Source organism: Eptesicus fuscus, chromosome 3 (assembly GCF_027574615.1).
Source record: "Eptesicus fuscus isolate TK198812 chromosome 3, DD_ASM_mEF_20220401, whole genome shotgun sequence".
NCBI lineage: Eukaryota > Metazoa > Chordata > Mammalia > Chiroptera > Vespertilionidae > Eptesicus > Eptesicus fuscus.
This window is the reverse complement of record NC_072475.1, coordinates 99560507-99577057: the sequence shown is the minus strand read 5'-3', so window position 1 is coordinate 99577057 and position 16551 is coordinate 99560507. Positions and strand designations below refer to the sequence as shown.

Here is a 16551-nt window from a genome sequence, read left to right as displayed (position 1 = left end):
CCTATATGCAAAATGTGTCATCAGTGATCAATGATCATGATGCCAGGTGTGCATTCTATAGCAGTGGTAAGGGAAGAGGCCAAAAGGTTCATGCCCAGGTCACACGGATAACCAGGAGAGAGGAGGGACACAGAGCAGTGGCTGGGCTGTAAGCTGCCACCTAAGGAGTGTGAGGAACTCCAGTGAGAAACTCACTTGGGAGCATCATGCAATCTTTGATGGTGGTTTTGCACCTTTTGGCTGCCCTAAATTTCTGTTCCCAGAGCAGAACATCATTTTCCTAGAAGGAAGGAGCCTTTGTAGCAGGCAGAACAGAGAGCTGAGATGTGCATCAGACTGGACAAATGTTCAGCAGATGGAAAGGGTCACTGATAGGGGCCTAAGGCTGGGGCAGCAGCACTCAGAGGCAGGTCTCCTCTTTGCATACACGGGAGGCCCACAATATTTGAGAGGTGGGTGGATTGCTTTTGCAGGAACTTCTTGTCTTTGTATTGTCATAAATGTGGAAGAAATGGAGGTAACAAAATTAATGACTATTAATGCTAATACAACTTGAGTCTTTGGAACCTGAATGGGGACAGGCAGGTTATAAAAAATATATATAATTAACATAAAACAAGTACCTAGTAAGTGTTGGTGCAAATAGCTATGAGGACACATAAAGGTGAGAAATTAATAACTTATGGAGGGATAATTCAATAGGAAAAAGGAGATGTTCATTTTAAAAGGACAGAATATGAAAAAAACATGGAAAAATAATGAGGGCACCTTGAGAGAATGTAGCAGTTGGAATGTAATCCATTGCAGGTAACAGAAAACCCAGTGACATTAGTTTAAACAAAGAAAAGTTTGGTTTTATCATATAAGAACACTCACAATAGATTATTGCTGGATATTTTTCAGGGAATCAATTATGTCTTTCCTTCAGTGTTGCAATGTGGCTGCTGTAGCTCCATATATCACACATATACTTTAGTCAGGAAGAAGAAAAAAGGCAAAATGTCCATGCCCGCCATCCTATTTTCCCTGGAAAGATAGACCTTTGCCAGAACCCTTCCTCCCATCCCCCATGACTTAGGCTAGATCTCAGCCTGGATGCTATCACATGGCCCCCTTTTACCACTACCCCTGCCCCCAGCAGCAGCAAGGTGGTGTGAAAGAAAATATTTAGCTGAGAACATTGCTGTACTAAAACAAAACAACAACAATAACAAATAGTTTTGTTAGAAAGAATAAAATAATGAACCAACCAGGAATAGGGAAAAAATTACATAAGACTAGAACATACAGTCTTTGGGATGGAAGCTGAGAGAGGGAGTGTCAAAAAGGGGGAGGTTTTGCAATTGAGTTCAGGGGAATAAAAGTGAAGTTGTGGTCTGATTTTAAAGGCCCTTTGACTATATTTATAAGTCTTTGCCTTTTGTTCCCTGAAACATGGAATAAATTAATTTCCTTTCCGCTTTAAGATTCTGTAAGATCCCTTGAAAATAATTCCTAACATTCTATAGAAAGTCTTTGTTTGAATATTAGCGATTTTCTATTAGTCATAACCTCTCTGCTGGCCCTGCTTTCCCTAAAGCTCAGTGGATGTAACACATAAACCCTTCTTCCAACTCTTCCTCCCTCATCACCATCAATGCAGGGACTTTGGCCACATAAAGACCAATGTAACCAAAAGTAGCCTCTGTTTAAGAGGTCAGCATCTGTGAGATAGCTGCATTAAAGAGGAGCAACAGGACATGCAAAGGACCCAGAGGCGGGAAATTCAGTTCAAGTCCTGCCTGTCACAGATGAGTTGTGGGCTTCGTGTGCCTCAGTCTGTGGTCTGGTTTCATGGCGAAAAAGCTAAAATAAAAGAATTTAACTAGTAAATTTCAAGAGTCCCTACTGGTTCTCTGATTCTTTGTTGATTTATTTTCTTCAGCTCCATTATACATGCACTATGGCTGTATTTTTTAAGGATTGATAGAGTGACATTTAATTGGGGAGGGGGGGGAAATCAAGGCAAAAAATTATTTCTTTATTCGGAGATATATGACTTAGCTAGATTTACAGTCTTGTGCAGCTAACAATTTTGCTATAAAGGAACCTTTTAAACAATATCCCATTATAGTTTGGAGTCCCATATTTCTATGAATTCACTGTCTCTTATTTCACTGTCAGAAGTTTTAAAGTCTTGGGGTTTCAGGTAATTCTCTTGTTTCCTTCGGAGCACATTTCTGACCATTAAGCTTAGTGCTGCAGCTTCATGTTCCTAGAAAGTCACAAATATCTTTAAATGTCTTTCAGGCATGACTGTGCTTATAAAAACAGGGAGGTTTTGCTATTGGGTTCAGGGGAATAATGACCTCTCTGTCATTTATCATCAATAACCCTTGACAATGGCACATGCAGTCACTCTGTTGGACACAGATGCCAAGCCGGGCCACTCCACAGCACCAGGCTCTGTTGTTTATATCTCTTCTTGCATCATTTCCTTTATTTAATCTGGGCAAGTTACCAGAGTAAAAGAAGATGTTTGCTGCTGTTGGTGCTGAGATCAGCCCACCTGTCAAACGAACCGATGTTGAGATTTTGAGAGAAACTTCTTAGTGCCAGAGACCAAAGACAACAATGTTCACTGATGGAGAAATCTTCATTACTGTGAGCACAGAGCATGCTGCTGTTACAGGAGAGTGGTGACATTTTTCTAACTGGATTGCATCTGTACTTTTAAAAGACAGACAACTAGAGTATCACTGGAGATAATAGGATCTGGGACTGGAAAGCCTTCATATTTTATTAGGGCTACATTGATCCCATTTCTTTAAGTCACCAGAGTGTTATTTCATATTCCAGTGTCTGCATAACTGCCTTCCTTTTGTTTCTCAGTTCCATTTAAAATTCCCTGACATATCAAGGCTAGTGAATGTCAGTGAAGATAACTATCAACATGTAATAACTTCCAACTACAGGAACGTGTAGCTTGAAAACACTTAAATGAGCAAGACTTTCTGTAGTAAGTGGGAGTCAAGGGAGGATAAATGAACTCCAACTACTCTGTGCATATGTCAGATTTCATTTGAGTTTGACTGTGCATAGACACAGACATTCATCACAGATGGTCAAGGAACTGGAGTGTGTTCCAGTGAGTAATAAGGCTACATAAACCAAATGAGAGACTAATGGTGTACATCACACAGAACCTTTATATCAACCAGCCTCAAAACCTTGTAGCAACTAGGAAAAGAATATAACTCAAATTGCAAGCATGAGGAAATCCTGCACTGAGAACTTAATTTAGTAACTTGCTTAGGATTATGTTCTGGTTTTCTATTGCTTCATAACAAACTGTGACACACTTAATGGTTTATTATTTCCTCTGCTGGTTCTGTGAGTTTCCCATGAGAGTGCAGCCAAATGGTGGAAGGGTCTGGACTCTCTGAAGGCTCATCTCGCTGGAACCACAAGGTACCGTTTTCAATCACAGGTGGTATCATCTGTCTGAGCTGGGAGAACAGGGCTTCCCAGGCACCTTGCTCTCCATGCCACCTCCTCACCTGGCTAGTTTGGGTGTCCACAGAGAATGGGAGTCTCAGGGAGTTGGTTTTCCCTGGAGCAAGTGTTTCAAGAGAACAAGATAGAAACTATAGCAGTTTTTATGACCTAGCTTCAGGAGTCAGACAGTGTTATGTTTGACACATGTTACTTGTTACAAGTGAATCACAAGAGTCAACTCAGATTCAAGGTAAGGGCATGAAAATGGGAGGGTTGTTCCTTTGAGGTCCATCTTAGACAATAGCTTCCAGAATTTTATTAGTTTACTGGTTAAATGGATTGTTGTAACACTATGTGCCAGCACTAGGGTAAGTATTTTTAAATGGGTTTTCTCTTTTAATTTTTATAACAATCCATTAAGTTAGGTGGTATTATCTTCATTTCATAGACAGAATTCTAAAATGACTTTTCTGATGTCTGTCCCTTGGGGTTACTCTCTTGACTATGTTATGTTATCAGGCAAAGGGGATTTTGCATATTTAATTTAGTTTCCTAATCAGACCTTATTATAAGGAGATATTAACTCTAACTACTCTGTGTGTATATTATATCCAATTTGAGTTTTGACTGTTCATGGTCATAGAAATGCATCACAGATGGTCAAGGAACTGGAGTGTGTTCCAATGAATAATAAGTCTATGTAAACCAAATGAGAGATGGATACAGAGAGACTTTCTATTAACCAGCCTCAAAATCACATAGGAACTAGAGCTAATTCCTGTATAACATGAATAGGTGAACCTACCCTAATCGCAGAAGCCTTTTAAAAACAGAGAATTTTCTCTGGGTGGTAGCAGAAGGGAAAGTCAGTGATATAAAACATATAAAAGATTCAAAGAGTCGTTGCTGGCCTTAGAGATAGAGAAGGTCACGTACAGAGGCCAAACAGCAGCCTTTAGGAGCTGTGAGTGACCCCTGGCCTATCACCAACAAGAAAACAGGAACTTCATTTCTGCAGAAAGACTGTATGCTGCCAAGGACCAGAACGACCTTTGAAGCAGGTTCTTCCCACAAAGTCTCCAGAGGAGAGCTCAGCTTGGTTGACACTTTGATTTTGGCCTTGTGAGCCCCTAAGCAGAGAACTCAGTTGAGCCTGCCAGGACGTCTCACCTACATAACTGAGGTAATAAATGGATGTTGTTTTAAGTTACTAAGTTGTGCTAATTTGCTATGTAGCAATAGAAAGCTAATTTGGTACCTGTGGGAATTTTCTTAATATCACACCCTTGCTTGACCTCCATATTTTCCAAATTTAATTTTCCCATGTCTGTACGTGTTTTTTTTCAGTGAATTCATTCTAATTGATTCATTTCACATAACCCTTGTCTCAGAATATGATTCTGGGGAATCTAATCTAAAGAGTTGTTAACAAAAATGGTTTAGGAAATACATTGTCAAAATCGAATTCTGGAGTGGGGTCACTTAACCAGATGGCAACAGGGATGCAATTATTGGTAGCAATTGGATGGATTGTCACTTCTGGCACAATAATGCCTTACAATTGCGAAGACCTTCCTCTGTGGTAAATTGGGAAGGGATATAGTTAGAAGAGCAAGTCTTGGCATATGCAATCTCTAGCATTCAAATAATGTAGGAGAAATGGCTACTTTTTAGCATTGTAGAGGTGATTATTTCTTGTGTCACTAATGAACTAAGAAAAAAATGGCAAACTTAGGTCAGTTGATCACCAATTAAAGATACGATAGGACAGTAAAAATCCTCCATGATGACACCAACAGACTCACATCATTTGTAACTAGAGAGGGGGCTGTGCTGAGGATCAGGCCCAGAATGCAAGGCTGAGTCTAGTGGAACTACAAAGAATGATGAGTTCATAGCTTTGGCAAGTGTCTAATGTTAGGAAGGGAGTGGGATCCTGTGATGAAGGTATCTGAATGAATGTGTTTGAATGCATTGAACCTAGGATTACCTTGAACCCTCTGTGTCTACAGAGGTGGCTAGTTACTATTGCTTGAGGAGAGCAACATCTCCTTTCCTAAAGACCAGGCAAAGACATCTCTTTGCCTGAGACCATGCTGCAATTTTCCCTGAGGAGTACTCTTTCTGGCCAGAACAGCAATAACTAGGGTCAGGTCTTAAAATGGCCCAACCAGGAAGTACTAACTCTATTTAAAAAGAAATAGAGCTTATTCAACAAAAGGAAAATAGGACCTGCATAGTTTGTAGCAGCTAGAGTAAAAAAACATTTAGCTGAGAGTGGAATTGAGGATACTGGACAAAGTGAGTTTTATATAATGCTGGATTGGGTAGATTGAATATTAGGGGGACTCTCTCCCATGATTCTGATTCAACAAACTAGCAAGAGCTTGATCTTAATACATTGTTGGGGTGACTCCTGAAAAGATGAAAATTGTGATGGTCCACATGAAAGTACCTGGAGATGACAGAACTACATTTGGCAGAATGTTGATGAAGGAACAAAAATACTCAGAGAGTTAAATATGCAAGAATAGATCTATTGTGTTAGTCCAAACAACCCACTTAATAGCTATGTTTCCTGGGAGTGCTTTTACTAAAAACATCTCTTAGTAAAAGAGGAATCAGCAATATGAAAGCTTGGTTGTGGAATGATGGCTATCCATAGGAGACCAATTCTATATAATAAAGGGTCAATATGCAAATTGACCCTCACCCTGTCACACAAGATGGCCACCCCCATGTGGTCAAAGATGGCTGGCAGGGGAGGGTGTTGTAGGCGAGATCAGGCTGGCAGGGGAGGGCAGTTAGGGGCAACCAGGTCAGCAGGGGAGGGCAGTTGGGGGCAAGATCAGGCTGTCAGGGGAGGGTAGTTGGGGGCGACCAGGCCTAGAGGGGATGGCAGTTGGGGATGACCACACTGGCAGGGGAGGGCAGTTAGGGGTGAGCAGGCTGGCAGGGGAGGGAAGTTGGGGGGAACCAGGCCTGCAGGGGAGGGTATTTGGGGGTGACTGGGCCAGCAGGGGAAGGAAGTTGGGGGTAATCGGGCCACAGGGGAGGAGTTAGGCATTAATCAGGCTGGCAGGGGAGTGGTTAGGGGGTGATCAGGCTGGCAGGCAGGCGAGCGGTTGGGAGCTAGCAGTCCTGGATTGGGCCTAAACCAGCAGTTGGACATCCTCCGAGGGGTCCCAGATTGGAGAGGGTGCAGACTGGGCTGAGGGACAACCTCCCCCCCCCCCCCAGTGCACAAATTGCATGCACCAGGCCTCTAGTATTAATAATAGTAAACATTGTTGTGAAACTGCACCCCTTTATGGGGATGATGGGATTACAGTATAGCAGAGGCCAGGTGGTAGCATTTAACTATAATACATAATATGAGTATATTTACCATTATGGTATGTAAGGTTATAATGGAAACCAGGGGGCTCTGACCATGACCCATAGGGATCTATGGTGATGGCTAATACACCATGGTATTTTTATGATCCAGATAAATGGGCAACCCACAAGGTGTAGCTTGATATACTAGTATATTATCAAAAAAAGATTGAAAGCATAGTGAACTGATATTAACAACCACAGTGGAAAATCATTATTTCTCATTCAGTTTCCAGTCCTGAGCTTGATTGAAGAAGATGCAAGTGCATTTGAGAAATGAACCTGCAATGTTATAACAATTCAATATTTTCCCCTAGCAATCTCTACATTGGACTATGGAGATTATTCAAAAAATTTCAAATAAATTTTTGGTTAAAGGTTCAAGCTAGTGTAGTGTGTGACCCCTCTCACCCCCCCATTATAGTAGAATACTAGGTGATAAATGGAGTCCTTGTTCAATTCCAGAAGAAACATAGACTCATGTTGTAATCATTTCCCAGCCCCTGAGTTTTTAACTAGAATGGAGATACTACAGATACATTTCAGTCTTGACCAGGGCATTTTAACTCTCTTGCTCTATGTCATATATAGTCCAAGGCGATCTTGATGGTCTGGTAATTCTTGCCACATCACATCCCTCTGCATAAGTGGTCCTAAAAGATTGTGGCAAAAAAAAACAACAACACACACACAAAAAAAAACAAAACAAAACAAAACAACAACACCACACACACACACACACACACACACACACACACACACACACACACACACAAACAACAAATCCTTCCAGCGCTTGTGTAGTGCTGAATTCTTCTATCTCACATGGAGAAAGAAGTTGTCTGTAATAAGAACATGCTCAGATTTCTGGATAGTGGCACATGGTTTGGCTGGTTGATTAATGGCTTGGAAAGAGCAATATTGGAAGAGAAAGTCTAGATAAATAGTATATGGGTGGGCTTATAGGAATAGAAAGAATGTGTACAGACCTTTGTAGTTCACATTAATGCCAATAAGAGAAAATGCATTGCATAGAGACACTACACAAGCAGGTAGACAGGAAGACTTACCTAGTATATGTCAGCTACCCTCTGTGCCTGTGCTCACAGAGGAGACACAAAAATGGACTAGCCCTGGTAAAAGAGATGATGGTTATACATGAGTCTATTAGCATGGGCTTATTCTAGCAAGTCTGATATAGTTACTATCATTCCTAAGTATCCGAATTGTTAACAACAGAATTTGATGCTGGGTCCTTAATATGTTACTGATTCTCAAGACCCATCAACCACTTGGTGGCAAGTTGATTACTCCAGACCACACTCATTCAGGAATGGGCAGTACTTGACAAATATGTCGGTATGTGTTTTCCTTCCTGCCCTTAATATCTTATTCAGTATTTAAAGGCCTACAGTATGTCTGATTTACTGACTTTTGTCCTGTATAACATTTCTTCAAACCAAAGGACACATTTTGCAGAAAAGGTATAACATTTGGCATGACCCAAAGGATCACTGGCCCTACTATTTTCTGTGCCACCCAGAGCCTGCCAGCCTGATATAATGCTATGGCCACTGAAAGGCATTTTAAAGAATTGTTTTTCAGATATGGTATACACCCTTAGCCAATGGTAATTTTGTCCTAAGTCCATGATAATTAGAATATTTAAGTCCAGAAATGATGGGATGGAAGCATAAATGATCCCTCTCACTACCACTCCCAGTGACACATTTAGAAAATTGTGCTTCTTGCTTGCAATTTTAAATTTGGCATGTCTAGAGTTCTAAAATTATGTCTCCCTCCTGGCCATTTTGAGCTCCTTATGCCAGCAGACCAGCAGAAAAAAATGCTATCACATTGGCAGTGATACTTGGCTTTGATCACTCTGAGGGGATAGAATGGATTCTATACAAAGGAGCAGAAATAATATGTCTTAACCTCTGGAGATATATTATTGCATCCTTGCTGATCTTGAGCCTTGTATTGACTGCAAACAGACCATAGCCAAACAAGGGCTCAGTCTCTTCAGGTATAAAGATCTGGGTCACCCCACCATTTAATTAACCTAGAGCATCAGAAGTGTTGGCTACGAGTGAGGAAGAGGATGCTGATGATGAATACCACCTAAGGCTCAGGACAAACTACAGCAGTGAAGGCTGTAGCTTAACCTGCTAATCCTTCTTTTGAGTCTTTCCCCCCACGCGCCCCCAGAAATGTTACCAGACAGCATCCTAAAGAAGAATCAGTAGAGAGGATGTAATGTGAGGGTTGAATTGATTTCACAACTGGAATGAGTGGATTATAGCTGACTTTGTGCTTTGCACACATTCTCTGAGATTACCAATTCTATTTATTCTGATTCAAACAGCCAATACACACAAGTTTTGTTCATAGAGCTGTCCTCAGCATGTTGAGCTTATTCTACTCACACAAGTAGAATGGAATTTCTCAGGACTTATGTCCTCCCAAGCACAGCCCTTAAATAGTAATTATGGTATAAAGATATGAATTCTCAACTTTTTTACATCTTGATCAAGACAACAGTAAGGTGTGATATACTGTCTATCAAGTAGCCTTTTGAGATTGAGCTAAGATTACAGTCTGTAGGACTTTGCTTACCACATATATGTAAGCTTGACCTCCTTCCATTATCTGTGCACCTTTTCCTATATTTTAGAGGTACTTACCCCTGCCCCAGTTAGGTAGAGCAATTCTATCTTCTCATGATGTTCAGGGTAAATAGCTTAGCCAAGATTTTTCTGCTGAAAACCTACTATGGTAAGTATTTAAGACTTTATTCTAAGTGAAACAGAATTACATTGCAGAGCTTTAAGCAGAAAATTGATATGATTTTACTTTACTGGATATTTTGTAGAGCAAAGTCCTACAGGACAAGAATGGAATCAAGGACACTAACAAGAAGACTATTGCCAGTAAGAGACAATGACAGTTTGGGTGAGAATGACAACATTGGAGGTTGCTAAACTGTGGTCAAACTCTGGATACATTTTGAAAGTAGAGCTCATATTTGTTAATTAATAGAATGTGTACCAGAAGGAAAAAAAAAAGATGTCAAGAATAACCCCCAAATATTGGCATACATAATTGGAAAAAAGACTTTGCCAGTTGAGGAAAAGACAGTAGAAACTGAGTTTTAGTGTGTTTTTTTCTTTAATGCATAGAAATGCAACTGGCACTAAGCTAAAAGCAGGTCAGTGAAAGGATCTAAGCTGTTTCTTTTCTCTTTTTCCTCTCTCATTTAGGGGAAAATCAGAACTAGAACATGTAGCTGCTATGCTTCCCCATACCTTTGCAGCCCATTCTTACTCTTGTTCAAAACAAAAATTCAAGCCGTTTTTAGGAAAGATCCCATCTCCATACTTAGCCCTCCTTGGGCTGTGTCTTGTTTAGAGTGGCAGACTCTGGAGTTAGACTGGGTTAAGAATGTGGCTCTATCATTCACTTGCTTGGGTCAGTCCCCAAAACTTTAAAGCAACTCATCTGTAAAAACAGATAATAATGTTACTGACGTCATGGGATTAAGTACCAAATGAAAAATAATAATATGTCATGTTTAAGTGGTTTAGACTGTGGTATTCTATAGAGTAAGTGTTTAACCATCAGATCTCCAAGTTTAAATAAAAAGGACCTGCTTTGTAGTGTGGTACAGACACTGAAAGGACAGTTGAAAGGCTATGTGCCAGGTTTACTCTTGCATGCAGATAAGAGCCAGCTCCAGCACACCACTGCATTTGGCACAGTGCTTCACATATAATGTGTTCATAACTATTAGCTGTTAGTGTTACTATCCATATATATATAATACTTAGGACCCTGTATTACATTGCATGCTTACCTGTCAGTCTTTCTTCATATATCATGCACTTCTAGAGGGCAGGGATCATGATTATATGGCTTGAAAAATCTAACAAGATACTCTGACCTTTTTTTTTTTTTTTTATATCCTTCTCACCCTGTTTCAGAAATAAAGATCCATATCTTTATTATTATGTTTGGATATAATCATCCTGTTTATCTCCATATCTTCCAGGGCTGAGCTAAGCTATCTTTGCTACTCCATTTGCCCCCTTTCTTCTTTGTAACCTAAGCCTCCTTTTGAAGAAATATTAACTAAATAAGTGAATTGTCGAACTAATGAGCAATGGTGGGGGGATATGAAAATAATATTAATCCTGAGAACTGGCGCATACACCACAACATTAGTTTGGGTGATACAGAGGCATCCATCATTAGGCCCTGAAAGACAATGCTTGAAAATAAATTAATAATAACAATTCTAGGAAGAAGATAAGCAATAAGTATAGATATCACTAATAAAAATAATAATTATAGATTTCTATAAGTGTAATTTGCTTAAGCATTTTCTCTTCATTAAAAAAATCAATTATCACAGTGGTCCCCTGGGGTATACAACATTATTTATATTATACAGAAATTATCAGCAAGGGACACTTGGGAGAGAAATAATGCCTGGACCCTTAATGATAAGTATAAAAACATAACAATTCAAAGTCCCATTAGATTAGGTTGGAATTAAGGAGAGAGTGGTATGACTGCTTTGGGAATGAATATATTCTGGCTCAACTGGGATTAATTCCAGAAACTTGGTTATGCTGATTCTGTATATGGAAAATCAGTGGATCTATCTATGAATAGTTAAAGAATATAGAGGAGAGGAGGTAACAGACAATGGTGCATATAAAGATTCTAAATCAACACAGATATAAAGAATGAGACTGGGATGGAGAAAAACTTCACCTACGCTTAACATACAGTTAGTGTAGTACTTTCTTTTTCCAAGACAATTTCCTGAATCTGAATTCCTTTTATATTCACAATATAACTGATAAGTAGATATTCTCCTTTCATCTCACTCTATGCTGTATGAATTTTACTACACTTTATTCCACTAAACTATATGAGTTCTATCTTCAGTGCTTGCTCCATGAGAGCTGCTATATCACTGAATCTGAACAAAAAGCAGGGCAAAATACCATAAAAATTGCTCTGCAAAGAGAGAATTCAATTTTTTCCATTTTTAATTTGCCATTTTTATTTTTACTTAGTTCTCATCCAACTAACTGTGTACTAATTTTATATAGAAAATCTACAAAGAATAAGGAGTAATGATTTAATAAATTATATCTGACATAATTACATTATGAAAGGATTAAAATTGTGTTTGAGCCTGGCTGGTGTGGCTCAGTGGTTGAGCACCAATCTATGAATTAGGTGGTCACAGTTCTACGTATTCCCAGCCAGGGCACTTGCCTGGGTTGTGGGCTTAATCTCCAGTGGGGAGCATACAAGAGGCAGTCAGTCAATGATTCTCTGTCATCACTGATATTTCTATCTCTCTCTTTCTCTCCCTTCCTCTCTGAAATTAATAAAAATACATTTGAAAAAAATGTGTTTGATAATTTGTGTCACACTAACTATTAAAAGCTTTTTAGCATTATCAAATTCTTGAAATATAATTTATATAAATGATTTTATTAAGAAAAAAATAAATTTTGGACCTGGCCAGTGTCAGGAGCCAAGAGTTGGTCAAAGGATTAACTCTGACCTTCAGTAAGTAACTGAAACTAGGCCCACTTCCTCTTGCCTGAGGACAAAGCATTTCTTCTGTAGCCGCCCTTCAACTGCCACACCCTTTATCTATAGTTACGACTTTAGCCGATTATCTAGGTCAGCCCCCACCCCTCCTAGGCATCCACCCTTCTAGAAATCACATATAAGGAATGCTGTAAAAAATAAAATTTCGAGGCTTGATCAGAAACCCCTTTGTCTTGCCTCCATTCTTTGCGTCCCTTGTCTGTCTCTCATTCTCTTAGGTGCGCAGCCTCGGTACCCCCGTTAGAAGACCCCGCTGGCCGGGGCATTACTGGTGCCCAGACGTGCGGCCCGAGAGTCGGCTCTCCGGGGAACATCTGCACATCGGTCCGGCCGGACACCCTCTTGAGTCGCCGCGGAACGCCGTGAGTGAAGACTCGTCCCTTGATCGCCGCGGAGCTGCCCGTCCGTGAGTATGATCGCAGTTGAGTTTTGCAGATGATTTTTTCAGACAAGATTTAAGAGTGAATTCCTTGTGAGAATGAGTTTTTGTGCCCTTTGACGGATTGAGCTTCTCGATTCAACCTCCAGTCCGCTAATAAGCACTCGTCTCGCCGATCTGGGAAGAGTTAAGGGTACCTCGATCTGGCTGAGCGAGAACTCTGAATCACCCTGAGGAGTAATTTGTCTCTGGTCGGTTCCTCGTCACGTCTCTCGCAAACCCTGAGCTTGCTTTGTCTTAGTGGTCGCTAACCTGGCATGGGGCTTATACATCCCGACCTATGATACGCGAGCAGGGGCCTTTGGGCAAACGGAGATCGTTGACGAGACAACTGTCCTAGGCAACGGAAACTCAGGGCTGACCTGGCACGGGGTTTATACGTCCCAGAGGCTTACGCGGAGGAGGCAAAAAATTGAGAAGCTCCCACATCAACATGGGCACCTCTCTCAGTTCTCACGAGGTATTCCTCAGTGGGCTCAAGGAGTCCCTCAGGACGCGAGGAGTAAGGGTAAAAAGAAAGGCATGAAACATGTCCCTGGTTTCCACTAGAGGGCACCATCGATTCAAAGCGATGGAAAAGAGTGGGCGACGCCCTTCAGGATTATTATGAGACTTTTGGCCCAGAGAAAATCCCTAAGACCCCCTTAGATGATAAACTCTCCCCAGAAGATCAAGAAACCCTTGATGAGCAGGCTGCTCATTGCCACGACGGTGAAGATCCCTGGGGTCTCACTGCTCCTGCTCTTCAAGAGCCTCCTAATAAAGCTTACAGCTCCAAATCTATCCTTTAATTCTGACCCCATCAGACAAGCTAAAGTCTCTCTTACCCGAGACATATCCTCTTTCCAAGCCCTCGAGGCAGAACTTCTACTACTAACCCAAACCCTTCCAAACCCGTCCCAAAAAACCTGAACCACGCTTTTCCCGTCACCCGCAGTCAGGGTTCCCGCCCTATGGTCGTTGAGGAAGAAGAAGAAGGCTCTGACTCTCAAACTCAAAATCCAGACTCAGACAATGAAGCTTCAGACACTGAAGACCCCAACCCTAGCCAGAGTAACACATCTGAACAAAAATACCGCCGCCTTAATCTTAAACATCTTAAAGATCTTAAAGCCGCGGTCAGTAATTATGGCCCTACGGCCCCATTTACCATCACCCTTCTCGAAAGCTTAAGTGACAAATGGCTCACACCTAATGACTGGCTATCCTTAGCTCAAGCCACGCTTTCAGGAGGTGATTATGTCCTTTGGCGTACAGACTTTGTTGAAAACTGCCGAGAAACAGCCCAACGTAATAATGAAAGTAAAAACTCCCGCTCGTGGACCAGAGATAAACTTCTTGGCAGACCCCCCTATGAAACCAATGAAGTCCAGGCCAAATTTCCCCCTGGTTTACTAGCCCAAATCCAAGTCGCCGGTCTTAAGGCTTGGCGCCGTCTCCCCCCTAAGGATTCTGCCACTACCTCACTAGCCAAAATTCGCCAAGGGGCTGACGAGCCTTACAGTGATTTTATCAGCCGCCTCACAGACGCCGCTGAAAGATTAGTTGGGGGAGGATTCAAGCAAGGATGGAGATGTGTTGGGAAGCCCAAGGTTATACCTACAATTGAGGGCAAACCAGGGCAGTGTCCCAGTAATTGCCAACACGTGGTAGAACTCCACTCGACCTGCTACAGCAGTGTACCCACACAGGTGGTAAAATATATCTAACAGCCATTCTCCAGAAAACTAAACTAGGAACCATGGGAGGTGAGCTTGATTTCTCCAGCTTAACAGGTCACACTAAATATGCCCAAGCCTCCTGCTCTGGCGATGTTGGAAAAGATACTTGTTGGCCGCCACAAGCACCTATTCATATATCTGATGGTGGTGGGCCAACAGACAGAGTAAGAGAATCCATAGTTCAAAAACAAATCAAAGAAATTATTAAACTCATGTATCCTCCCCTCCAATACCATCCATTGGCTCTCCCAAAGTCTCGGGATGTAGATCTTGACACCCAGACAAGTAACATCCTAGAAGCCACTCTCATAGCTTTAAATGCCTCCAACCCTCACCTTGCTGGAGACTGCTGGCTATGCATGACTATTGGAACTCCCATGCCTACAGCTATTCCGGCATCCAATTCCTCCATCACTGAAGGTACCAATTGTAGTCTTAATGTCCCCTTCAGGGTTCAACCCGTAGGTTTCAACCTTTCTATCTGCTATCAAAGAACATTCCAAAATGACAGTTATGATCTAGATGTGGGATTTATAACCTTTTCTAACTGCTCAAAAATCACTAACTACTCTGAGCCCCTATGTCCTGCCCCCGGGCAAGTTTCCTTTGTGGCAATAATCTAGCCTATACAGCCCTGCCAACAAATTGGACTGGACTTTGCTTACAAGCTAACATTCTCCCAGACATCTCCATTATTCCAGGGGATGAGCCTGTTCCCTTACCCAGTCTTGATTACATTGCTGGGCGTAGTAAACGGGCTGTCCAATTAACTCTGGAGCCGTAGCTTCCGGCACAGCAGGTCTAGGAGTAGCAATACACTCCTACACAAAACTCTCTAATCAATTAATTGATGATGTCCAAGCTCTTTCAGGGACCATTAGTGATCTTCAGGACCAAATTGATTCTTTAGCAGAAGTCGTATTACAAAATAGAAGAGGGTTAGATTTACTCACGGCAGAACAGGGAGGGATATGTTTGGCTCTACAGGAACGATGCTGCTTCTACGCCAACAAGTCTGGCATCGTCCGAGACAAGATCAAGAAGCTACAAGAAGATCTCGTCAAGAGACGAAAAGAGCTATTTGAGAACCCGCTCTGGAGTGGATTTAATGGACTCCTCCCCTACCTCCTCCCCATCCTTGGTCCCTTTGTTGGTTTTCTCCTTATTCTTACATTTGGCCCTTGGGCATTTAGAAAAATAACCGACCTCGTAAAACAGCAAATAGATTCAGCCTTAGCAAAACCCATTCAGATTCATTATCAACGCCTGGAAATGGCCGATAGGTGGGGCTCGGTTTACCAAGAGCACGAGCACCTCCGGACCCAGACTCGCTCCTTCCCTACGGGGACAGCATCTTAACCAGAGGGATGCTTACCTACGCTCTAGCCAGAGCCAGAGGTATGGGTATCGAACCGGGTGCAGAGCAAAGTATTGCAAGGGAAGGTTGGGATATTTTTCCAACCTCCTCTGGATTTCCCTGAGAGTATACCTGGTTTGCATAGAGGTTGACATCGATAAAAATAATGGCTCTGCCTCTCCTCCCCAAAAGATGTCAAGAGCCACACACGGTGGGTAGGCAAAGCCCACGGGAGGAACCAGGTCAATGTCTCCTCGGTCGATTAATGCCCACTCCCGTTTCTTAAACAGAGAGGGAGGAGATGTCAGGAGCCAAGAGTTGGTCAAAGGATTAACTCTGACCTTCAGTAAGTTACTGAAACTAGGCCCACTTCCTCTTGCCTGAGGACAAAGCATTTCTTCTGTAGCCGCCCTTCAACTGCCACACCCTTGATCTATAGTTACGACTTTAGCCGATTATCTAGGTCAGCCCCCACCCCTCCTAGGCATCCACCCTTCTAGAAATCACATATAAAGAACGCTGTAAAAAATAAAATTTTGAGG

General features: G+C 41.7%; 1 protein-coding gene and 1 pseudogene across 1 annotated transcript in view; both read left to right on the top strand.

Annotated features, from left to right (window-relative positions):
• The window catches only part of ROBO2 (roundabout guidance receptor 2), a 744230-nt gene extending 729590 nt beyond the window's left edge, over positions 1-14640 (top strand). The window contains exons 31-32 of the mRNA XM_054710136.1: positions 14036-14221; positions 14330-14640. Coding sequence (XP_054566111.1) covers positions 14036-14221; positions 14330-14640 — 497 coding nt within the window. The remainder of the gene's footprint in view (positions 1-14035; positions 14222-14329) is intronic.
• A 592-nt stretch (positions 14641-15232) lies between these two features.
• LOC129147579 (syncytin-2-like) lies at positions 15233-16072 on the top strand (annotated as a pseudogene).
• Positions 16073-16551: the final 479 nt, after the last annotated feature.